The 25528-nt window shown below is 38.0% G+C and overlaps 1 protein-coding gene across 1 annotated transcript in view; it reads right to left on the reverse strand.

Moving 5' to 3' along the window:
- The window catches only part of FBXL4 (F-box and leucine rich repeat protein 4), a 79826-nt gene extending 54622 nt beyond the window's left edge, over nt 1-25204 (reverse strand). The window contains exons 1-4 of the mRNA XM_064597896.1: nt 25050-25204; nt 10464-10581; nt 9225-9808; nt 170-515 (exon numbers count right to left, since the gene is read on the reverse strand). Coding sequence (XP_064453966.1) covers nt 170-515; nt 9225-9736 — 858 coding nt within the window. The 5' untranslated portion in view covers nt 9737-9808; nt 10464-10581; nt 25050-25204. The remainder of the gene's footprint in view (nt 1-169; nt 516-9224; nt 9809-10463; nt 10582-25049) is intronic.
- Nucleotides 25205-25528: the final 324 nt, after the last annotated feature.

Below are 25528 nucleotides of genomic sequence, written 5' to 3' on the forward strand. Positions count from 1 at the left end.
ACACAGTTCAAACCCATGTTGTTCAAAGGTTAACTACACATAATACATGAAATTATGTACACTTTACCAATGCTTCTATTTTTCCAATACCTAGCAAAATAAACAGTAATACCTAAACATTTAAAAATTATAGTATTATGTCCAATACTGCTGATTATCTTTGTCTTACCTCATAAGGCAGTTTATCAAAATATCCATTATTTGGCCCTTCCCTGAGGGCAGTACTACTAAACTTTTTGTTAAGACTGTCCATTCCACAACCATCCTTTTCTTCATAGTCATCATCTTCTAGATCATTCATGTCAATAAGTGAAGTCTTGAGAGAAAGCACTGGCTTGTCCTTCGTACCATGTAACACGACTGCATCTAATTCAGTGTAATAATCCAGAAGAGAACTATTTACTTCCAGCCGTATGAGGTTTGTGGGAAAATTTATCTGCTTAATACAAGGTTTAAATTGGCGAGCCTGGGAAGCATTCACCTTCGCCGGTCTCTCTGACCAAAGAATCTCCCATCTGCCAAAGAAAGAGATTTACCTATAATACACTTTAGAATGAGATTTACTGTTACCTTCAGGTTATGGCCCCATGCCCAACATGTTACAGTGTGATGCACAAAGGTATTAAATAAGGTGAACAGAATCAAACACAAGTATTATTTCCAGTACATAAATAAATAAATAAATAAATAAATAATAAATAAACAAACTAACTAACTAAATGTCATAGACCTTGAAATATTTGTACTACTTAAATTATTTTTATAATTTCCTAGAAAGTGCTTTCTGGCACATTTCACATTGGTCAGTTAGAAACTGGCATAGCTAGACCTACATGAGGAACACCATTCGGTTCTACAGAAAAAGGAAACCCAAAGTCAGAATAAGGCGTACAGGATGAATAAAGCTCTGCTGTGTGCATGTCCTAAAGCAACTGTGGGAACTACACTGAGCATCTTGTCACACCAGGGTCTCCTTTTCCAACTTTTCCATTTCTGTCACTAGCATCATACAAACTCAAAACTTCCGTTATCTCTGATTTTCTTTTATCTGGCCATTAAGTTTTGTCAAATTTTTCATGAAATTGTCGCTTTTATATGCTCTTCCTCTGGGAATTCCTATTATTCTCCTCTTTTAGTCATCTGTGTATGTTCTATATCTAGCAAGTATCTAACACATACCGGGTAAATAACATTTTCTCCTACTCCTCCAAAATGAACCCCCCCTTTCCAGCCAGATTAATCATTACCTTCCAGATAATAAACTCATTTCCACCTTTGTGTCTTTGCTCACGTTGTCTCCCCACAACGAAATGTCCAACCTGCAATTATATGCCCATCTGTTCTTCAAGGTCCAACTCACCTGCCATCTCTTCATGGAAGTCTCCTTATAAAACTATTTTCCAAAATTATTTAAAGATTCTCCATAACATAGCATCATTAGATACATAATATTCTCACATATGTGTTATAAGTAACCATTTCTAATATTGTTTCCAAATATATCAGAGAAAATTAGAAGCACAAAAAATACTTCAATAAACATCTTTCCATTTCTAATTACTTTAGTTAGAATTTTTTTAATACAGATTTTATGTCAAAAACTAAGTATTTTTAAGTCTCTCAATACATACTACACACTGCTTTCAAAGAAGCTTATGCCAACAGCATATAAGAATGACTACTGAGAGGCACCTGCCTGGGTGGTGTAGTTGGTTAAGCCTACGACTCTTGATTTCAGCTCAGGTCATGATCTCAGGGTCATGAGATTGAGCCCTGTGTCCAGCTTCACCCTCAGCATGGAGTCTGCTTGAGATATTCTCTCTCCCTCTGCCCCTCCCGCACCCCCCGCAGCAGGCACGCACGCTCTCTCTCTCTCTAAAATAACAAATTCATAAATCTTTTTAAAAAAAAGAATGACTAAAGTTTTATTTATTTTTAAAAATAATCTGTAATTTCATGGTAAGCCATATGTCCACAGAACATAATTTATAATTCACTGATTACTAATCACACTTAAAATGTTTTCATAAACTTATGAATCGTATGAGGTTTTTTCTAATATATTGTCAGTTCATTTCCTTGGCCCAGTGACCTATTAAGATTTAAGTAAAAACTGATTACAGCAAGGCATTTAGGAAACTGAGATAGACAAAAGAGTGAGGCAAAACTATAGAAGTCATCAACATGCAGGCACCCTAGCGGGCCTTGAGGCCAAGATGGCAGCAAGAAGGGCACAGAGCACCAACTTGGAAGCGTAAGGCAGAAGCTCATGAGGATTATAGTGAACGTATCACTAACCATTATAATAGGAACTTTTGCAGTTACTAGACCCTTTATAATCACCTCATATTTGCTACTTTTGCTGATTCTCTCCCGAAAATTCGGAATAAACCCCATCAAACATAAAGAGCCTATGAGTATTATAACTGGAGACAACACGGAAGTCAGAATGGAGAGATCAGTCCCACTGTCTAACCAACCTTGGGAGACGAGGGAAAAGTTCTAAGGAGTACAGCAAGTTGTGGCGGGTTCAAAGAGTGAAGGAAAGCAGGCTGGGCGTCTTGCTCTTCCTGTAACAAGGCAGGAAAGCCCACCTGGAGTGCCAGGCTAGACCTAAGTACCCCTAGAGCTTAACTGCAAAAATCTTGAGGGTTCCTAACAACAGAATTGATTTGAACACTCTAATGTAAACCTACACAGTTAAACAGAGCTAGCCATACAGGTACAAGGAAATGAAGTATGAGTCATTTAAAACCATGTTGGTGAGAAAATGCATTCCTAATTTTGGACAGTATATTTCCAAGAATCATGAGGCAAATGCTTTTACTGTTTATAAATAGTAAACTCTTACTGTTTGTCGCCACAGTAAAATGACATCAGACGATGTTAGAGGAACCTCTCTTGTCTAGGAAACAGGGACTGCACAGGACCCTGTGAAATAACTGCGTGTACTGGGTCACAACACATGTGGTCTAACCCTATCTATTCTATGATTTAGCTTCAGTGAGGAGTTTTTATGAGACTTAACAGAAACTCTGAAAATGTGACGTAGAAATCACCTCTGCCAGGTCCTTTGCAATAAATAAATACACAACTAACACATGTTCTTCATGTACAGTTTGAACTGCATTATAATGCAAATTACATTATAAATTTACAAACATAAGCTTAAAGAAGAGCTCTGACTAGAGCAGAAATATTCTATTTTAATAAGGTATTAATCCACTAAAGTCCTCCCTACTTACCTTGCAGAATGGACAAAGTTAGACGATGTTTTAAATTGACTTCCTTAACCTTTGTTGTATATTTAAACATATCAGGAGTAACGCTATTTTAGCAACATTTTTGCTTCTTCTATGTAGCATGAATATTATATATTTACTTACACATATATCTTAAGTTGTAAATATGATGGCATACTTAAAGAAAAACATCAATATCATCAGTTTTTAGAAATATTTTAAAATGTCTAAATATAAAAAACTTTCATGTATCTAAATTAGTCATATTTTACTTTTTCTTGATAACCTAAAAAGTAACAAAAATTATAAAAAGAGAAAAATTATTTTCTAGGTCTGTGGCCATCTGAATTAAACTAACATTAACTATAAGACCAATACAAATTGATCCTGAGAGATCTGCATTGAAGTGAATTTTTATTTACAATTTCCTAAGAGAACTAGAATATATTATTTCCAAGTTAGAAAGAGAAAGGTATCTATTTTATCCAACAAGAGAACATGCCAATATTATTTTATTCTGGAAAACTAAAGCCAGAATCTTAAAACCTAGTCAGTGAAAACAAGCAAGCAAATACAAACAAATGTACATGCACACACACACACACACACACACACACACTCCTTTCTGTGAGACAGCTCCAACTCTTAATCCTCTTGACCCAGGGCAGTGTTAAGGAGAGTAGACTGCTTTAAGTCATGCCCTCTGTGGTCTGTACATTTATCTGTTTACTATATGTGCTCACACACTGTATATATGTATGGGACAAATCTGACCAACTCCAACGTCCTATGTAAGTATTTTAATCTACAGTATCACATATGAAAAATCAGCTTGGAATTCCATTCTGGCTGTGCTTAGAGCACTTAATTCTGGAATGGTAACCAACAGCATTCTCTTCATCAGCCCACTTATTTCCCTTTCTATTGTACTGAATGCCTACTATGTGTCCAGTTCTTAGAAACAAATCCCTCTCTGTGATGTTGATCTGTTGCTTCTCCATTGAGAAAGTCTCTCTAGGGCACCCCAGAAGCAACTGGGAAACAGAGAAAGAGAGATGTTCACCAATGGAAACCAGAGAAACAAGTTTTCCAGCATATTTAGGTTGGACCCTGGCACATGGATACAAAAAGCTTCCCTGTAACCAAAATTTCTCCTGGTTAGTAAGCATATCTAGTAGCCAGCACAAAGAAAGTTCTCTTGCCAACACTGTTCCATTCCATCAGCTGAAAGTAAAGGGATAGAAGAGGAACACCAACAAGAATAAAAGAAAGCTATTTAGATAGTACACCTACTCACTCCCTGCCTCCCAGCCCATCTCTAATTGGAACTAACTAGCATGTGCTTTAACAAAATCATGCTTCTTGGCCTACAAAGTCAGGACCAGACAATGACCAATTTGTGAAACTGTTGCTTAAGCAACTTCCTTTGGCAGCAAATTCTCTCTGTGACAGCCACTGTCTTTCTCCCTTTCTTAACTTCAGTATTATATAAGTGTTTTCACTTTATTTTTTTGAGGACTATTTATTTATTTATTTATTTGACAGAGAGTGAGAGAGAGAGAGGGAACAGAGGGAACACAAGCAGGGGGAGTGGGGAGAGGGAGAAGCAGGCTTCCACCTGAGCAGGGAACCCAATGAGGGGCTCAATCCCAGGACCCTGGGATCATGACCTGAGCAGAAGGCAAATGCTTAACGACTAAGCCACCCAGGCGTCCCTAATTAAGTGTTTTTAATGCTCAGAAAAATCCACTAAATTTGATCCCCAAATAACTTTATTCCAATCGGTTCCTTTAATATGACCTCAATTTGTCATTTTCTTTCTCCTCTTTTCCTGTCTCTTTTTTCCAATGTGTAACCCTGTGCTAGCCTATCTTCTGACTCTTACACAAGCCTCCATTAACATCTTATCCTCAGGACTGGGACACTGGATACTACCTGTTTTATTTTCTCTGAATCGGGCACTAAACAAGAAGTAAGAAGACTTTGAGATCTTATAGAACTACCTGTAACTTGTCTACTTCACTTACTGAACAAAAAAAATGCAACCAGAAAAAAAGGGGAAAGATTGCTTTTAAATTCTGAATGTTCTGGGACTACAAGCCCATTTCCTGCAAACAAATTCCTGAGCCACTCCAACACACTCTCTTGCTTGTTAACTCTTAAGGAGGGCATAAAACCACGTGCTCAATTAAAATAATAGGCAGTTCAGTCCAGGGGTTCCCAAACAACAGCATGTGACGGAGATTTCCATGACTAAATGTGAAAAATAAGGAATGTATTGGTATGTATAAAAATATGCACACATATACATGTAAAATCGCCAGCCATTCTTTAAGATTCTGATCATGCCAGTTTCCCAGTATAAACTGAAGTTTCTTGTATAAAGTGATGGTGATGATAAATGATGTTAGTATTTCATGGGTTTGTCTTTTTAGGTGTACTCATTAAGCAAAGTAAATAATGTGACAACCTGTATCAGTTCTCTAATGTTTATTATCATTATTATTATCTTTCCTAGTTTATGACAGCCAACGTTCCCTACCTGTACTCCACTTAGACCTCTTGGGCAGTTCTGTGGGCCCACTCTCCACACCTCCCAGCTTTGCTGCTAAGGGCTTCCCCCTGCAGCCTTCTTCAGAGAACTGCTTGGGCTCCTAGAGCCTCCTCATCCAGAGGGTAGCATGTGCCTGGAAGATATCCATTCTCCTTCCCACTCCCCTCACCCACAGTCCAAGACAGACGGGTGCAGGAGCATAAGAGCCCAGCTCCCTGACAACTTTTCCTCCAGGCTGACTGCGACTTCTTAGGAAAGTGCATCCTTGCCTGACTTCTTCCCTTCCCCACAGTGCTCTCTCCACTCTCTTAGTGATTCCTCCAGGAGCCCTTCCATTGTGAATCATCTGCGTAACAACAGTCTTCTCAAGGTCTGCTTCTGGGACACTGGATCCAAGAGCCTGTGATTCCCAAAGTCTGGAATCCACTAGTCTAGATCTTGAGAATGGCACTTCCATGCCTGTGGCCCTTCGCTAGCTTGTTCTCCACACTTTTTCACTTCTTTAAACACCAAGACCTCACCTCATGACTTCACCTTTGCAACGTGCTGTTCTCTCTCCACCTTCCCCATCCAAACTAAAGCTTCACTCAACTTTTGGGTCTCAGTGAAGTCACTTCCTCAGGGAAGACCTCTCTGAGCCCCAAAGACTAGGTTTGCCCTCCACCATTACACGTTCCCTATGATCTCACGTTCTTCTTCCAGGCTGGCCTATAAAACACTCAAAGAACAAGAGCCATGTTCGTCTGGTTCTTTGTTTTGTTCCCAGCAGTGAACTGGCAGAGAGGGTGTTCAATGTTTCCGACTGTTTAAAGAAATTCACCAAAATGTTAACAGTTACTGAATCTGGGGAGAGTTGTGAGGGTTTTTTTTTTCCTGTGTATTTTCTTTCTTGATATAACAAGTTTTTTTTAAACAATGAAACATCTACTGATTTCATAATCAGTAAAATTTAAAAGGTCCTTTTATATCCTGCAATAATATATATTGGTTGGATCCTTTTTCTCTTAAAATTTAATGGTATTTTCTGTGGAATAAAGCTAAAAGTCAGTTAAGCAAATTAGAGATACATTTGTAAATAAAGTTGCCACTTTAATCACAACCATATACTACAACTGTCAGCTAGGAACCCAAGAGCATGATTTATATTCAAAATCAGTTATGCACACATTATGGTTTAGATTAAAGATATTACATGTTTCATAGATCTCATTCCCAAATTTATCTAGCTTTTTAGGGAAAAAGTACATAACTTTGTAGGAAAGAGACAAAGAATGACAGAATCCAATAAAAACAATTCTCACATAAAGAAAGGATCCTGCCCAAGGTACTTTTTCTCTCAGAAAAAAATTAAACAAAACAAATCTGTATATTAAAGGATGCTGGTTCTCTGTTTTATAAAAAATAGATTCATTAATAATATTATTCACGATGAATTATCAAGGTCATTCTGAAAAGAACAAACAAAGATCATCCCAGCAGGCTCCAGCTTGAGCTGAGCTGTACTCTGCATTTGTTTCCTAACACTGGGGAGGTGTTTTGAGGGTACAAGGGCCCTCAAGGAAGCAGTGTGTCAGGTGGTTAAGTGATCCTTGTCCCCACTCCTCCTCCAGTGGCAGCTGGGGACTGACAGTTTAATAGGTGCCCAAAAACTGCTCTGGGGTTCGAATAAGCTCAAAAGGGCAGGGCTTTTTGTCTACTTGGTTCATTGTTCACTGCTGTATCCCTGGTATCCAAATCAATGCTTAGCACATGGAAGACACACATATATTTAATGAATGAATTAGCAAAGTGATAGAAAGATCACCGATATCAACAAGTAATAGAAAAATGAGAAAATAATATGATTAGATAGTTCAAGAAGGAAACATAAATGGCTCTTAAACATGAAAGCATATACAACCTCAGAGACAATAAAAGTATTTTAACTTAAGGTTTACATGAGATAACATTTTCACCTACCAAAATGACAAAAATATTAAAATTTATTAACACACTCTGTAGCTCACATGAGGCTTGGACAAAACATGTATGCATATACAATGCTAGCAGGAATATAAATAAGCAGAGCCTCTTTGAAGAGAAATTTGGCACTATCTATCAAAACTGCAAATGCATAGACCCCTTGGCCTGGCAATTCTTTTGGGATCTTAACCCACAGACATACTTGCACATATGTAAAATGATTTATGATAAGGTTATTCATTGCATTAATGTTCATAATAGCAAAAGCATGGAAAAACTAAGTACCCATCAAAAGGTGATTGGTCAATAAGTTGGAATACATATACACTGTGCATTACTTACAACCACAGAAAAGAATGAGGAACCTCTCTTTGCACTTATATGAAAAGATAACAGTATATACTACTAAATGAAACAAGGTATAGGGCAATGTGAATAGTATGCTTATTTTTTGTGTATAAAGAAAATAAAAATGTATTTGTATTTGTTTATATCTGCATAAAGAAACTGAAAAGAAATAAATAAGTGGATAAAAGTGATTTCTTTGAAGATGGACGGGTCTTAGGCACATGGAGAACAGAGTACATGCAAGACTGCATTATGTACTTTTTAGATTATTGAACTATGTGAATACATTACCAGGTCAATAATTATATTTTTTAAAAAACAGGAGGCTGAACTACAAAAAGAGAGAGAGAGAGACAGAGGCACTGCTATGCAAATTGATGTAAGTAAACAGGCTTTTAGAAAGAATGCACGAATTTCTCAAAGCAACATTTGTTTTTAAAAGAATATGCTTGTTACAGAGACATTCCCCTGGGCGCCTGGGTGGCTCAGTCGTTAAGCGACTGCCTTCAGCTCAGGTCATGGTCCCAGGATCCTGGGATCGAGCCCTGCATCGGGCTCCCTGCTCGGCGGGGAGCCTGCTTCTCCCTCTCCCACTCCCCCTGCTTGTGTTCCCTCTCTCACTGTGTCTCTCTCTGTCAAATAAATGAATAAAATCTTTTAAAAAAAAAACCAAAAAACAAAAAAACAAAGACATTCCCCTAACATTAAAGCTAATTCCCTAAGTACCCCTCCTAAAGTATCACTATAGATCTACTTTGAGTTACTCACTGTGTGTTAAAGCAGTAACATGATGCTTGTTTGAAAATATGTTACAGGTCATATTTCCTACTAACTTCTCAGATTGGCCCACATCCCAATTAACTGAAATCACCCTTTTTGTTTATAGTAACTTGTGATGCATAAATCTCATGATCTATGAATATTACGGTGTAAGTGTTACATGTATAAAGAATGTATTACAGCTTTAAATATGTGATTTTTCTTTCCCTATCAGAAAACTAAAGAAAATTTTAAAAATCCAATTTGTTCAAATTACTTAGAATAAGAAAAGACATCCAATATTAAAACAAACATAACCTTTCAGCCATATAATTTGGTCATTAAAAAATGAGTCTTACCTTACTTCAGCTGGTGGAATTGGTGAATAGGGATTTGCAGAACAAGCCAGAATTCTAATGACTGCTCCAGGATGATAGGTTTCCAGAACATGAACGGCTGTTGGATACACCTGTTGTTCAAAAGTAAGTTCCACGTAGTCTTGGCTTTGAAAATTAGGCGGTGTCCTCTTGAATGGCAAGGAAGCGCTAGGACACTGATCCCACCATGTTCCATAAGTTCGAAATACAGCTGTCTGAGTGAAGTCACCAGAACTTGGAAATACATTTGGTACACCTGCCAAATTCCACATGGTATAGGACATACTATTTTCACTTCCATAATGGGAACTGAAATCCACTACTTCTTTGGCATACTGGACCACCTCTGCGTTGAGAGAGGAAGTCCGGCTGTTTGATTCTATAGTTCTACGGCTGTTCATCATTTCTCCTCTTGTAGCTGTCCTGGCTCGGCGCCGAAGGCATATATAATAAAACATGGTCAGAACTGTTAACATGGGAAAGACTGGTGACATCTAGGTGTGAATTATGAAGCTTCAAAAGGTCAGGTGTCCTCAGTAAGACGCATGAACTCTTTGAACGATGTTCTAAAAAAAATGAATGGCTTAGTAAAGTAAAAATAATTCAAATATACAGAAAAATGCATGGATAAGGTAGTAATTAGGCTTTTCCCCCAATGTAATTTCCCAGAATGAAACTGAAAAAGCAAAATTCACTGTAAATGTAAATCTCTGGCATAATTTATCGAATGAATTTTTAAGAAACCTATATATTGATAATGTATACAATTTTATGCTATATGGGAAGCAAAACTGATATTATAAGGCAATGGAAAGTATACAATCCAAAAAACTCTATTTTATACAAAATTATAACTATCTTTCAAAAAATACTAAAGTCCTTGAACTTCTAAAATGAAAATTATTTAAAATATCTAGCAAACCACTAAAACACTGCTTTAAATCCAAAAGAACTTTAAGGCATTTTATAATTTCACATTTTAACAAATGATTCCCTATTGTTAATTATTACTCACCTCCAAACATGCTAAGTACAGATTTCACGTTATGGGAATATAGTTTTCTGGAGCTGACAGTTAATCCAGACGAACTAAATTAACTGCCTTATACATCACAGATCACCAGACAGTGTTTAATTTATAACTCTTAGCAGTATTTGTTAGGGCAGGCCATGGCTGGCTGGCATCTGGTTTGCTGCCAGATACTCTTAGAAATCACTCACCCCAGAGAGAATGGTCACAGGATACACACAGGAAATGCAAAAGTTGGCATTCATCCATGTGGCCTGAAAATTGCATGCTGATTTCAGGTTCAAATGTTGAAATGTCACATTCTTTTACCTATAAGACAACAGTTTTAGAAGATCTTTTTATTTCCAACTTAGGAAGTCAAATATCTCAAAAAGATTATAGATCATCTTTTAGGTAAACAGACAAACATAAATAGCTACCTATTAAGTACAACTTTCAAACTGAACAGGTCACATATTTCTGAATTTTGTGGACAATTCTAAATAATATAATTTTAAAATTTCAATACAGAATGTAGTAAAAATGTAATAATGACCCCTTTCTATATAAACAACACAAACCTATAGCTATGGGTCCAAGTATGTGGGTAGACATATATTATGGGGACCACACGGTATTTTTTATCTCGTTTTATTTATTTATTTTTTAAGATTTTACTTATTTATTTATTTGAGAGAGAGAGAGAGAGAAACAGCATGAGAGGGGATAGGGTCAGAGGGAAAAGCAGGCTCCCCGCTGAGCCGGGAGCCCGATGTGGGACTCGATCCCAGGACTCCGGGATCATGACCTGAGCCGAAGGCAGTCGCTTAACCAACTGAGCCACCCAGGCGCCCTATCTCGTTTTATTTTTTAAAAAATTTTCTAAATACAGTTGACACTCAATTTTACATTAGGTTCAGGTGTACAACATAGTGATTTAACATCTCTACACATTATGCTGTGCTCACAAGTGTAGTGACCATCTGTCACCATACAACACTATTACAGTATCATTGACTGTATTCCCTGTGCTGTACCTTTTATTCCCATGACTTATTCATTATATAACTAGAGGCCTGTATTTCTCACTCCTCACCCATTTTGCCTACTCCCCACCCCCCTTTCCTCTGGCAACTATCAGTGTTCTCTGTATTTATAGGTTTGATTCTTTTTGTTTATTCATTTGTTTTGTTTTTTAGATTCCACATATAGTGAAATCATAAGGTATTTGTCTTTCTCTAATTTCAATTAGCATAATGGCTATGGTCCATCCATGTTGTTGCCACACATAGCAAGATCTCATCCTTTTTTATGGCCGTATAATATTCCTGTGTGTGTGTGTGTGTGTTTACATCTTCTTTATCTATTCATCTATACATTTAGGTTGCTTCCATATCTTGGCTACTGTAAATAATGCTGCAAAGAACATAGGGGAGCATATCTTTTTGTGTTAGTGTTTCTGTTTTCCTGGGTAAATACCCAGTAGTGGAATTACTGGGTCATATGGTATTTTTATTTTTAATTTTTTGAGGAACCTCCATACTGCTTTCCACAGTGGCTGCACCAGTTAGATTCCCACCACCAGTGCACAAGGGTTTCTTTTTCTCCACATCCTCACCAACACTTGTTATTTCTTGTCTTTTTGATTTTAGCCATTCTGACAGGTGTCAGGTGATATCTCATTGTGGTTTTGATTTGCATTTCCCTGATGATTAGTGATGTTGAGCATCTTTTCATGTGTCTATTGGCCATCTGTATGTCTTCTTCAGAAAAATGTCTATTCATGTCCTCTGCCCATTTTTTAATCAGACTGTTTCTTGAAGGCAGGATCTAGCCAAAGATCTTCATTTCTCAAAGTACTCAGTACATGGTAGGCACAAAATATTTGACATGTTGACAGAAAGGTGATGAACAAACAAAAAATACTACAAAAGTCCAAAATAATTTAAGATTATATAACAGTATTCTTGTGCCTCTTAATCCCAGCCAGATTCAAACACACTGAAAGGCTTGACAAAATATAACCAGTAAAACAGTAAATAAAGAACTGAGCTTGAAACAAGCGAGGAAAATCTACAGTTGTGGGAAACAGACAAAAGAGAGCAGGAGCTGAAGCTAATACAACTGCTGGAACCAGGTACAGGCCTTAATCGTTATAAGGGGACTTTCTAATACCCATACAGAGAGGTTATTTCAAGCCAGGTCATATGTGGAAAGATCTTCATAAGCCAAAAATAAGGAAAGATCATCCTATCTGTTAAAATCAGAAATATGAAAACTCACTGGCTAGGAAGCCTAAGGAGATAATGACCTCAATTTGGGTAATGGAGAAAAGTTGCCGAGGGAAATCAGAACCCTATTAGGTGTACATTATACATACAGCAAGGGCCTAAATTCACACTACTTTCATGAGTTAGAATCTCTACCCCATCCCCAAGCCAAAAAAATTTAAAAAGATAAAGTAGCTCTGAACTGGTAAACTTTAGAACCTGTTAGGGGCAGATGTGAAACCTCTTTGCAGGGATACTTCCATGACACACGACACAGGACAAACTAAACCCTTACTAAAGATACATCACAGTAAAAACAGACTCCAAGGGAAAATGAACCACAATGAAGGTGAGTCAGTAGGCAGGCTCACTAAATGGAGGAACTTGAACCCCAAGAACAAGAAATAATAGAAAAATCTGAACAAGACATTTTTCTAGGGAAGAGTAATAAAACATGTATTAAAATAACTAAGGTGTTTCTGTAGCACACATTCCTAGTGCTAATGTACCATGAATCAACAACCTCAGGAAATATAACACCAAGTGCTAAAGTATAGGTCATGTTATAAATATGGGAAAATATTCCATTGTATATATATGGACCACATCTTCTTTACCCATTCATCTGTTGAAGGGCATCTCGGCTCTTTCCACAGTTTGGCTATTGTGGATATTGCTGCTATGAACATTGGGGTGCATATGGCCCTTCTTTTCATACATCTGTGTCTTTGGGGTAAATACCCAGTAGTGCTCAGCCATCAGAAAGGATGAGTACCCAACTTTTACATCAACATGGATGGGACTGGAGGAGATTATGCTCAGTGAAATAAATCAAGCAGAGAAAGTCAATTATCATATGGTTTCACTTATTTGTGGAACATAAGGAATAGCATAGAGGACATTAGGAGAAGGAAGGGAAAAATGAAGGGGGGGAAATTGGAGGGAGAGATGAACCATGAGAGACTATGGACTCTGAGAAACAAACTGAGGGTTTTAGAGGGGAGGGGGGGATTGGTTAGATTATGGGATAATATCAAAAGCAGCAAGAATGCCATATGAGCAATATCATCTTTAAGCTGCGTTAAAGTTAAATTTTACACTGAAGCAACATATGTAAAAGTGAGTTATAAACTGTAAATATATGTATTATATATTCAAACTTCTGCACAGGAGAAGAGAAATGTAAATGGATGCTTTATTTTTCCAACTATGAATAACAATAATCGTTATTTTTTGTAAGATAAAGCTAAAAATGACAAGTTTATGAAAGAAGGAAAAGCAGTGTACATACAGTACCCTGAAAAAGCAAATATATTTACTCTTTTCCAGCAATACTATTCAGAAAAATATAATAAAATTAAAACCTGTTTTTGAAAATAAAGCATAGAAATAAAAAAGGAAGTGTGCAACCAATTGTTAACACCCTTTATTAATTATAAACTCCTTTCCAATCAACTAAGATGACACTATAAAAGTGTTTGGGGGGGGGTGCAGAAGAACATATGGAGAAGAAAGGATAGCTCCCTTTACTTTTCCCTGGGAAATGAAGCTGAAAAAGGGAATAGAGCCATAGTCTCAGGACTCATGTGGCCAGCAACGGCCAATGCTGAAGTCCAAATTGTCCATGTACTGTCTGGACTTTTGCCAAGGCATGGAGGCAATTTGTGATAACCAATGAACATCCCAATGAGCAATGAACCAAATGCAAAAGATACAATAACTCTATTTTATGAGGAGAATGGGATTCAAAGACAAAATGACTTTTCCCACCTGGTGCAAATAAATAAATATTAGTCTGGTACACTAAAAGTGGTCCAAAAGGGTGATTATAAAATATACCTTTTGAGAGACATTTTCTCTCCCAGTTCATTCAAAATGCTACTTTAATTTTTAAAACTCTCACAGCATATAAAAATATTATTTTCCATTTAAAAAAAGTCACAATTAGAAATAGGGTCACCGTTATTTTATTAGTTGTTTAATCCAATTACTTATCAACAACGGCTATGAGGGGAGAAATTCTCCACAACACACGGAACTTTTATACTAGCATAATCAAGGAATACAGAACAACAGCCATTTTAACTTCTATCCTGAGACTTGCATACTCCTTGGGAAACAACTTGCTTTACACAACATGATTTTATTATAATACAACTTTATTTTCAACTACATCTTTCATGTTATAAAATGTTCAACAAAGTTAAATAATACAATTACAGAGAAAGCAATAACAGTGGAAAAGAGAAATTAAGAGGTATAGACAAGGGAGAACATATGTTTTCTACTGAGATTTGAAGTGAGATGGGGAGTCGATGAGGCGGAGAGAAGCAGGATGGCAGGAACCGCAGAGAAGATGGCTCCTGTTCCGGCACCGCAAAGAGGAGAAAGGCAAAGGACTGCCCATAAAATAAACAAAAGGAGGCCATCAAAATGAACTCGAAACAGGACCACGCCAAGGCCAAGTTCACAGTGGGATGAAAGAACCTAGAAACAAGCTTAAAACCCCAAGAGGATTCTCAACTTAAAGTGAAAAGATAGAGGAGAAGCAAAAAGGACAGGCAACAAGGCACAGCCAGATACTGAAGACAAGTCACAACGCAGTCCTGCCGCAGAACGGCCCACAGACACAAGCCAATGAAGTGATGGGGAAAGACGAGGGTCTAGGCAGCTCCGCGGCATCACACCAAAATGTAACAGAGTGCATAATGTGGTAAGAAATCAAGATAAAAAGGCCAAACCTGGTAATGTTATCATTTCTGAATCCTGCCGAAACTGATCAAGAAACGCTATTTTGAGGAAGGGACTTTTCTGGACAAGTCTAGAAATCCAGACATCGGTGAATGGAGGAAAATATCAATCAAGAAGAGGGGAATTATATTCGAATTCAGTGCAGCAGCTGCCCCTCACAACCAGCCCTCTTTCCTGGCCTGCCCCCTCTATGCTTCTAGACCACCGCGGGCTCTTCTATCTCCTTCTGCCTGTCTGGTAACTTCTCCTTCCTGGGCCTTCTTCCTCTTCATTCTCAAATATATAGAGGTACCATTAAGAGAAGGCCAACTTTTAATAAAATGACACCCAAGAATGTTCCACCTACCTTGGCACGTCTTCTCCCCCCGTCCCTTCCATTTCCACACTCCCCATCTCTGCTGTAGAACATCTGCCTCACCCCCAGCCACACTCGTGCTTGCACACCTCAGCATCCTCAAGTCTTCCACTGAGGCTGGGCTGCTCTGGAATGCCCTGTTCTTCCCCACTTGGCAGCCTCTTATTCATCCTTTAAGGTCAGGTACAGACTTGGTCTACCACTCACTTTTTCTCTGCTCTTACATTTTTGTGTGCCATTTCTTACGTGGTGAGATTTTCTTCTACCCCAATAGACTATGAATTCCTCAAGTTCAGAGAATGTGATTTAATCATAACTACACCCTTAGGGCTTAGCACATGCCAAGATATGCTCAATAAGCATTTGTTCTGGTTTTTTTTGAAGATGGGCAGAGAAGATGGCGGGACAGAATTAAAATAAACACAGAAATGAAACCAGGGACTCTTCAAGATAAGAACACGAGGACCGAAAAATGAAGCAAAAAAAGGTTCCTTATCTTGATACAGAGCAAAAGAGGGGAAAAATGGATAATAAAAACCGAAACACAATAGGTAAGAATCAAATGTATGACCTTCTTTGAAGCCATCCAATAAGGAATAGTATACATATTGAAATTTTACCGTTCAAAGAGAATGTAAAAAAGTAGTAACCTCTGTTAGTACAAAAGCAGCCCCTGAACACATAAAAGAGACTTGACCTTGGCTACAAAGAAACTCTGATTGAAATTAAAGAAAGATCCATGAAAGAGATGATTGGAGAGGTAAAAGGGAACTCTTTTCTCAAATACAATGAATTTTTTTAACACTCCAAATCTGTGTTAAGACCATAGAATGATTAAGAAGAACTGAAAAACTATGAGTAGAAAAGAAGTTTTTAGAAAAAGTGATAACCTGGAGCGCCTGGGTGGCTCAGCCGTTAAGCGTCTGCCTTCAGCTCAGGTCATGATCCCGGGGCCCTGGGATCGAGCCCCGCTTCGGGCTCCCTGCTCAGCGGGAAGCCTGCTTCTCCCTCTCCCACTCCCCCTGCTTGTGTTCCCTCTCTCGCTGTGTCTCTCTCTCTGTCAAATAAATAAATAAATAAAATCTTTTAAAAAAATAAAATAAAATAATGTACCAATGTCAGTAAGGAGACTACTGGGGATGGAATATTACTTTACATGCCTCTCTTCCTCTAAGTAAATTCTCCTCCAGTTAAAACACTTTTATTCTTTTTTTTTTTTTTTAAAGATTTTATTTATTTATTCATGAGAGACAGAGAGAGAGAGGCAGAGGGAGAAGCAGGCTCCCAAGGAGCAGGGAGCCCGATGCGGGACTCGATCCCAGGACGCTGGGATCATGACCTGAGCCGAAGGCAGACGCTTAACCATCTGAGCCACCCAGGCACCCTAAAACACTTTTATTCTGATTACAGTTTTTATTCAACAAGGCTCCAATATAGAATAAACATGTAAAGTTCTTAACTGAGCCAAGTGTATGGACAGGGAACACAGAGCTTCCTAGCTAGCTTCAAAGCTTCTTGAAAATCCAGGCAAATAGAGCAAAAGAAAGCAGGGGAACCACTCAGGAAGAAAAAACCTAAAGGCCGAGGAAAAATCCCGAAAACCAAAAAGACTGAAGAGAGAAAACAAATCTCTCTAGCTACTAAAACCATAAAGGATATTGAATTTACTTTGTTCAAACACTAACTATACATTTTTGTACAGTAAAATAAAGAGCTTTTACCTAATAGAAATATATTGAATTTACACTTAGCCTTCCTAACAAAAATCCAACTACAAGATCATAGGTATGTCACTGCTCACTACTGATGCTAAAAGAGCAATTAACTAAAATGGTATAATATTGTTAAATTAACTTTGGTGTGCAATTTACATTCCAAAAAAAAAAAAAATGTACTCCATTTTAAGTGTGTAGCTTAATGAGTTTTCACAAAGACATATACCAATGTCACCACCTCCAGAATCTAAATATACGATATTTCCATCAGCCCAAAAGGTTCATTGCTGCTCCCTCCCCATCACCCATCTACTTCCTGCACCAGATAAAAACTAACCTGCTTCTTATCACTATAAATGAGACTGTCCTTTATTCTAGAGTTACACATAAGTGAAATAATATGGACGTATTCTTTTGTGTCTAGGGTATTCTGCACAGCCTATCTTTAGATTTATCCCTGTTGTTATGTGTATCACTAGTTTGTTCCTTTTTATTGCTGAATCATATCCATTATATGGACATATCCACTCACTTGTTGATAAACATTTGGGTTGTTTCTTGTGCCAAAGTGTTTCTAAAATGGCTGCCAACATTTTACATTTCCACCAGCAATATATGAGACTTCTAGTTGTTCCACATCCTCATCAGTAGTCAATGTTGTCAATCTTGAACCATTCCAGGGGGTGGGTGGTAAATACCTTGTTTTAATTTGCATTTCTCAATTGACTAGTAATGATGTGGAGCATTTTTTCATGTCTTTATTTGCTATTTGTATCTTCTTTTGTGAAATGTCTATTTTACCCATTTTTTTAGAATCAGGTTTTTTTTTGTTTTCCTATTATTGAGTTGTAAGAGTTCTTTGTACATTCTAGATATAAGCTTTTTATCAGATATATGTTTTGCAAACATTTTCTACCAGTCTGTGCCGGGCTTTTCATCTATTTGATATCTTTTAAAGAGAAAACTTTTCAATTTTTATTAAGTCCAATTTATCTTTTTTTTTCCTTTTATGGCATATTTTTGTGTATCCTAGCAAACATTTTACTTAAGAGCAATGTCAAGTATAATTTCAAAAGGGTAAACTCTGGGACAGATAATATTTAATACCTTAAACCTGGAAACAGTTAATTACAGATTAATGAAATTTTAAGATGATACCAAATTGGATGCTGCAAACACTTCCAGTGGGAATGCAAAATGGTATAGCCACTTTGGAAAACTTTGGCAGTTTATTATAAAGCTCAACATACCCTTACCAAACCATCTAGCAATCCTACTCCTACATTATTTATCCAAGTGCACTGAAAACCTATTTGCAAACAAAAACCTGTATGCAAATGTTTATATATTTATTCATAATCACTCCAACCTGGAAACATGAATGATGTCCTTCAACAGGTGAAAGGATAAACAACCACACATCCATACAATAAAATAGTACTTAGTAATAAAACAGAATGAACCACTGATTTAGCAAATAGCACAGATGAATCTTAAAATGATTTTGTAAGGGAAAGAAGTTATACCCAAAAGGCTACATGTTATAGAACTTCATTTATAGAATACTCTGAAAAAAGCAAACTATAGGGAAGGCAAACAGATCAGTGATTGCCAGGAAGTAAGAGGAAAAGACGGGTTGACTCCAGTGACTACAACGGGCCCACACAAAGGAATTCCTTGGGTGATAGGACTGTTCTGTATGCTTTTTGATTTCAGTCTTTGTTTTGGACCAAAACAAAGTCAAGTTGGAGATTTAACATCCTCATATTGGCTTATTTATGGGGGTCCTACTTTATTAGTCTGTTCTTGACCAGCACACTCTGAAAGCTATCTATTAGTTGACATGTCCTGCCCACTCATTGTGTCTAGGACAAAGCCCAATCACAGAGGCCCTTCCATTCACCTGGCTTTAGGGAACTACCCCTCTGGAAGAGAAGTACAGTGACCTTCATGACTTCACAGAGATTCCCAACCAGGAACAAATCAGCCAACACAGATCTGCATTTATATGTAGGAGTAGAATTACCTATCTTAAAGACAAGGAAATAAGTTGGGCAATTAGAGCAAATGGTCTCCAGTAAAAGTTAGTAAACAATAAGGAAGTAGTTTTAAAATCATAATTGTTATCTTTAGTGTGAATTAATAGAGTATAGAATTCACAAAACAAGGAGAAACTATTTTAAAAAAATTTTAAGGTCTTCGAAATCAAAAACATGGTGGCCAAATTAAAAATTTAAATGAAAAAAATGATGAGTAACTTAGAACACAGATACAAGAAACCTAATGCCTATATAAAATGAATGCAAGAGACTGAAGCTGATAGAAATTCAAGGAAATGCTAGAAGATAATGTAATATTTCAGGAATTCTAAAGAAAAAAACTGACTCAAACTCTTATTCACATAGAAAAACAAAAAACACAATGAAAAATGTTTCTGGACATGCAAATATACTTCCTGTAACTCTTCTTAAAAAAATCTTCAAGAAAATATTCCATTCAAAAACCAAAGAAAGTATTTTCAAAAGGGAAAGATGTAATATTCAAGTTACTAGTGACCTTACAGTCAAATTTAAATCTTTACAGATACAGTACTGGTGAAGATGAAAAGGATGGTTAGGGGGAAAAAAACACAAGTAATGTAAAAAAAAAAAAAAAAATCAAATCAATAAAAGCATGTAGGGAAGGCAAGGAGTTACAGCCTCACGTTATTGAATGGAGGTATAAGGGAACAGTTATAGATGATTTTAGAATTTCGGAACTTGTAAGGGAGAGAAAAAAAGGTAAATATGAATAGATTAAATTATCCTATTAAAAGATAAAGTCTTTTGCACAAGGGATCTTTGTAATGGAACTGTTCTGTATTTTGACTGTGGTGGTGGTCACAAGATATACATAATATTGCAGAGAATTAAATGCAAACACACACAAGTGCATGTAAAAGTCATGAAATCTGGATAAGGTCTATAAATTGTACCAATGTCAATTTCCTGGGTGTAATACTGTCCTATAGTTATGCAAGATGTTACCACAGGAGGAAACTAGGTGAAGCATACATAGGATTTCTCTATATTATTTCTTATAATTGCATATGAATCTATAATTATCTTTTTTTTTTTTCCCAGAGGGAGGAGACGGGCTGAGGGAGAAGGAGAGAGAGAATCTTAAACTGGCTCCACACTCAGCACAGAGCCCAATGCGGGGCTTGATGTCATGACCCTGAGATCAGGACATGAGCCAAAATCCTGAAATCAAGAGTCAAACGCTTAACCAACTGAGCCATCCAGGCGCCCCTCTATAATTATCTTTCTAAAAGAAGTTTAAAAATGCAAAAAAATAAAATTTTGAATTAGGAGGAGGGAAAACTAGAGAGAGAAATAAAAGTCCAGCTATATGATGTTTGATGTTTAAAAGAGGCAAGTAAAGCAAAATGATGTGGAATGACTAAATTTAAACATATGAGCAATAAAGATCTGGTACACACAAAACTGACAGAGATGGCAATAGTAATATCAGACAGTGTTGACTCCAAGGCAAAAATCATTAAACAAGGCAAAAAGGATATTTTATATTTTGTAAGACAAAAATCCAAACAATTACACATAGGATGAATTCAACCAAATTGATAGTCACAGAAGGAAACCAACATATTTTGCTCCATTTTGAGGGAAAAAATAATATTGTATAATAAATGTAGTAAAAATAACAGGGAAAGGATGGCTTATCAAAAAAAAATGTTTTAGAAAAATGTCCAGATATTTAGAAAAATAAATTTGTAATATTATCATAGCAACCATTTTTAAATCTAAATTTATGATATAAAATATCCAATTAGGGGAATTTGTACAAAGTATTTTAATAATCTTGGGGTGGAAACTTAGAGGTCATAAAGGAAGAGAATAATAGAACAAAATTTCTGTAAAGCAAAAGTTCCCAGAAAAAGCATTAGAAGAATAGACTATGAAAAAAAAAAATACTATCAAACGGTGTACCAAGTCACTAGTAGCCACAACATGTAAAGAGCTATTACAAACCAATAAGAAAAAGAGAAACACTTCAACAGAAAACTAAGTAGATGATGAACATGTAAGTTACAAAAGAATGCAAATGACCAATAATTTACAGATATTTAACTCCATCGATAAACAAAGAAATGCAAAATTAAAACAGTAAAGACATACCATTTTTCATCCATAAAACTACTAAAATGTTAAAAATGATTGTATCCCCTGGATACAATTCTTCACAGGTCTCTCATGTTTCTGCATGTCTTATAAGCCGGAGCACTGATGGCCTTTGTTCCAGACTATCTTTATAGCAAACATCCATAGTAGATAAAGAGAGGTTTCATTTTGGAGAAGAGGACACGTTTGTCTATTATCCAGTATAATAAATACATTGCCTCTCTCTAGGACAAAGGTTAAGCAAGTTTACTTGCAGCCCATTACGGAAGATTCAGGTTCCCTAAACTCAGGGTTCCTGTCCTGTAATGTAATCTGTGTGTGCTAGAGTCATCTCTTCATTATCACATCACCCAGCAGAAACGGGTTCAAGGAAGCAGCACAAGAAAATGATGATACTCTGGCTACTGCTGTTGCTGTGCTTTGTCTCTGGCCCTGGAGTCTCATGTCTTTTGCCAGTAACCATGAAACTGTTGGCTGCAAGTAGGGTAAAATCTCAAGACCTGTAACAATCCATGGCAATGATATGGCAGCAGCAGCATTCTTATAAAGTGTATAGATTTACTCTTCCAACACCTTTTGAAGAGCAATATGGCACAATCTATCATAACTTAAAATGTATATAACCTTCGACCCAGCAATTGCTTGTCTAAGCATTTACACCAAGGAAATAAACAAATGTGCTAATATATACATACAAAATGAATAATAGAAATAAATTTCTATTCTGTAACAGAAATAAATTTGAAATAGCTTAAATATCAACAGGGAATCAGTTAAATAAATTTTTGGTTATTCCTACACTGAAATACCAGAGTCTTTCAAAAGATAATGTTATATGCACTGACATAGAAAGATGTTCATCAATTATTACTAAATGGAATTTACAGAAAATTATATATAGTACACTGCCATTTATGAAACAAATGTAGACTTATACACATGTATTTTTTGTATCTGGAAGGAGAACAAATGATTAATGATGATCTCTGGGAAATGTGGTTATTGAGTAGGTGGGCACACAACACTTTCACTTTCTCCTTTGGCTACTTCTGTATTACTTGACTTTTTTTTTTTTTTGAAGAATGTATATATTCATTTTATAATCTAATAAAGTTTCTAAGCATCTGTTACGGCAGCACTTGAAAATTCATTACATTTAAGACGTCCAGTTGGGATGGTAAAGTACAAATGGACAAGGGGCTGTCCTGGGTGTCATTTCTATGGGCACTTATCCCTCAGAGCTGCTGAAACCAGGTACAGAAAGTCCTGAGTCATAGCTGAGAAGAGACACACTACACTTACTAATAACACAATCCAAAGTTAAAAGACATGCAGATTTTGAACAGCTGCTTTTCTATGTACAACTCTGAGGAGCAACTCTACGTGGCAAGTTCTGAGGTACCAAGAGAAGGGATTTATTTAGCAATGGTTAATGATTCAACATACCATGAAATAGGTTAACTAAAAAAAATAATAATTTCAAGCACAGACAAGAAATTTTAGAGGGGCAGGGGAGGGGTTGGTAAGGTGGCTTAGTCGGTTGAGCATCCAACTCTTGATTTCGGCTCAGGTCACGATCTCAAGGTCTTGGGATGGAGCCCTGCTCTGCAGGTTGGGCTCTGCGCTCAATGCAGAGTCTGCTTGAATCTTCTCTCTCCCTCTCCCTCTGCCCCTCCCTGCTGCTCATACTCTCTCCAAATAAATAAATAAAATCTTTTAAAATAAATAAAAAAAATAGAAGGGAGGGAAGGAAGTCTATTTAACCCCATTAAGTGTCCTCATTACAAAAATATTTAGTGGTCTATGATATGCCAGACACTGTTTGAATCACTAGACATTAAACACATTATAAAGCTAGAGTAAGAAAAGCAGCATGGTATCAGCACAAGAAGCCAGAAATCACTGAACAGCAGTTCAGAAAATGTCTTTAGAATACGCAAGAATTAGGACCTTGGATAAATAGAGTATTTGTTATCAGTAGGGAAAAACAGAATCCAACAAATGATGATGGGATCAATGGCTGATAATTTTGAATGGGGGTAAGTGCCTTACTTCCTTCCCCACACTAAAATATACATGAGGTAGGTTAAAGACTTTTGGATGAAGCCTAAGATCATTAAAAGTACTAGAAGAAAACAGGTGGATATATATATATTTACAGTTCATGAGGCAAAAAGTGTAAGAGGACACCAAAGTTAGCTCCATGAAGTTAAGACAGAATGTTGATCACAGGAAAATTATGATGATGAGGCAGAGACTAAGACAGCAAAGAACAAAGGGGTAGTTTTTGCTAACTGACCATATCTGAAAGTAAAAGACAGCAGTTAACATTTTAAGATGTCATGCACACAGTACAACTGCATTACTTGATCACAGCATTATAAAGAAGAAATTAACCATTTTACATTGAGATGACCTCTCTGATTTCCAAGTCAGTAACAGAAGAGAAGCGCGGGAAATTGCAGGGTTCAGAAAAAGCCAAAATTTGAGACAGTTTAAAAAGTTGATACTCAAAAAAGAGGTATGAAAAGAAGAATTCAATTCAATGAGCAATTAGAGAGAGCCTACCATAGGGTGATCCACACTGCCACTAGAAGACAAGAACGCTGTCTCTTTCCCCCAAATGAAGAACTGTAGGATGGTTGATGTATTAAGAAAAATCTCCCTTCACTTAACCAACAGGTATAATATGTAGTACAGAACTACAGAGGCATTAAGTGAGCCGTTTAAGGATAAAATGTGCCTGAAACCAAGGACTACACGCCAGGAAGCAGTAACGGCAGCTTGTGTCCTCAAACAAATTGGAACAAGATCACCACACCTGGTGTTGAATCCTCCAGGGCACAACGCCAAACACGGGATCTCGTCAGTGCTACTACCGGACCACAGGTTTATATCACCTTGACTTTCTATTTATTCGTATATTTCAATTAGTGACTGCATCCCGAGGCTATGTGGCAATAAGCATTTGGGAACCATCAAGGCAATCCAAAACCACTGTAAGCATGTTGACAAGGAGGCCAAGTGGCTGGTCACCATCAACACTACACTCTAAGGACACCCCTAAACATAGAAACAAGGTTGCTGCCGGTATCTCGTGGCAGTCCTGAAGACATGGGCCTGGTTAGTCAAAAACCATCCATGCCAGAGGGAAACCGAGGCAACACGCAGAGGAGCAACAAGTGCACAGGCGGGCAGGTGGCCGACGCGGGACCTCAGGGTCAGCACCGCCCGCTGATACCGCGGTGTAAACAACCCTGGGCAGGGTGGATGCCGGGACGACGCCCCACGCCGTGCAGACAGAGTGGGGCAGAGAAGCAGCGCCCAAGGCACGTAAGCCGCTTACAGGTGCCCAGCAAGCTCCGCAAGCGCGGCGCAGGCTTCGAGGGGGGGCGACCGGTGGGGGACCTCTGCCCCGCGCCCGCGTTCCCCGAAGCACGGCGCTCAGCCCTGGCCCGGCCCCGCCCCAGCGCTGAAGGAGGAAGACGGAGACCCGCAGGAGGAAAAAGTATAGGAAGGGCCGTACCCTGCAGGGTCCGGGAGAGGTGCACGCCGTGGGGTTCACCAGCGACCCAGGCGGCACCGGGAGACGCGGGCGCGGGCGCGGCTCCCAGAGTCCCGCGCTCCCGCACGGCGACGGCGAGGCCGGCCCAGCGCGACCCGGAAGGAAGACGCAAAGACCGCGAGGAGGGGCGGGGCCGAGCCAGAGGGGAGGCGGGGCGCCGTTCCCGCTGGAACCTTACGGGGCGTCTGAACCGCCCCCTCCTAGGCCGAGGGGAGGAGATTCCTACAGACTTCCCAGCCCGAGTCGTGCCCTATAAATCGCCCAGTTACTACCCAGCAGGCAGGGGTTGAAATCCACTGCGGGAGTAATCCGTTCCTCGCACCAGCCTGCCATCTGTAGTGTAGTCCTGCTAGGGCTCTTGCAGTCCAGAGTTGGTGGGTCAGGTAATGCATAGGGATTATGGGTGGTAAGGTCTTCAGAGCTGAAATGGAAAATAAATT

This window comes from Mirounga angustirostris, unplaced genomic scaffold, assembly GCF_029215605.1.
Source record: "Mirounga angustirostris isolate CCGP_5_RB_7025 unplaced genomic scaffold, mMirAng1.0.hap1 SCAF_8, whole genome shotgun sequence".
Lineage (NCBI taxonomy): Eukaryota > Metazoa > Chordata > Mammalia > Carnivora > Phocidae > Mirounga > Mirounga angustirostris.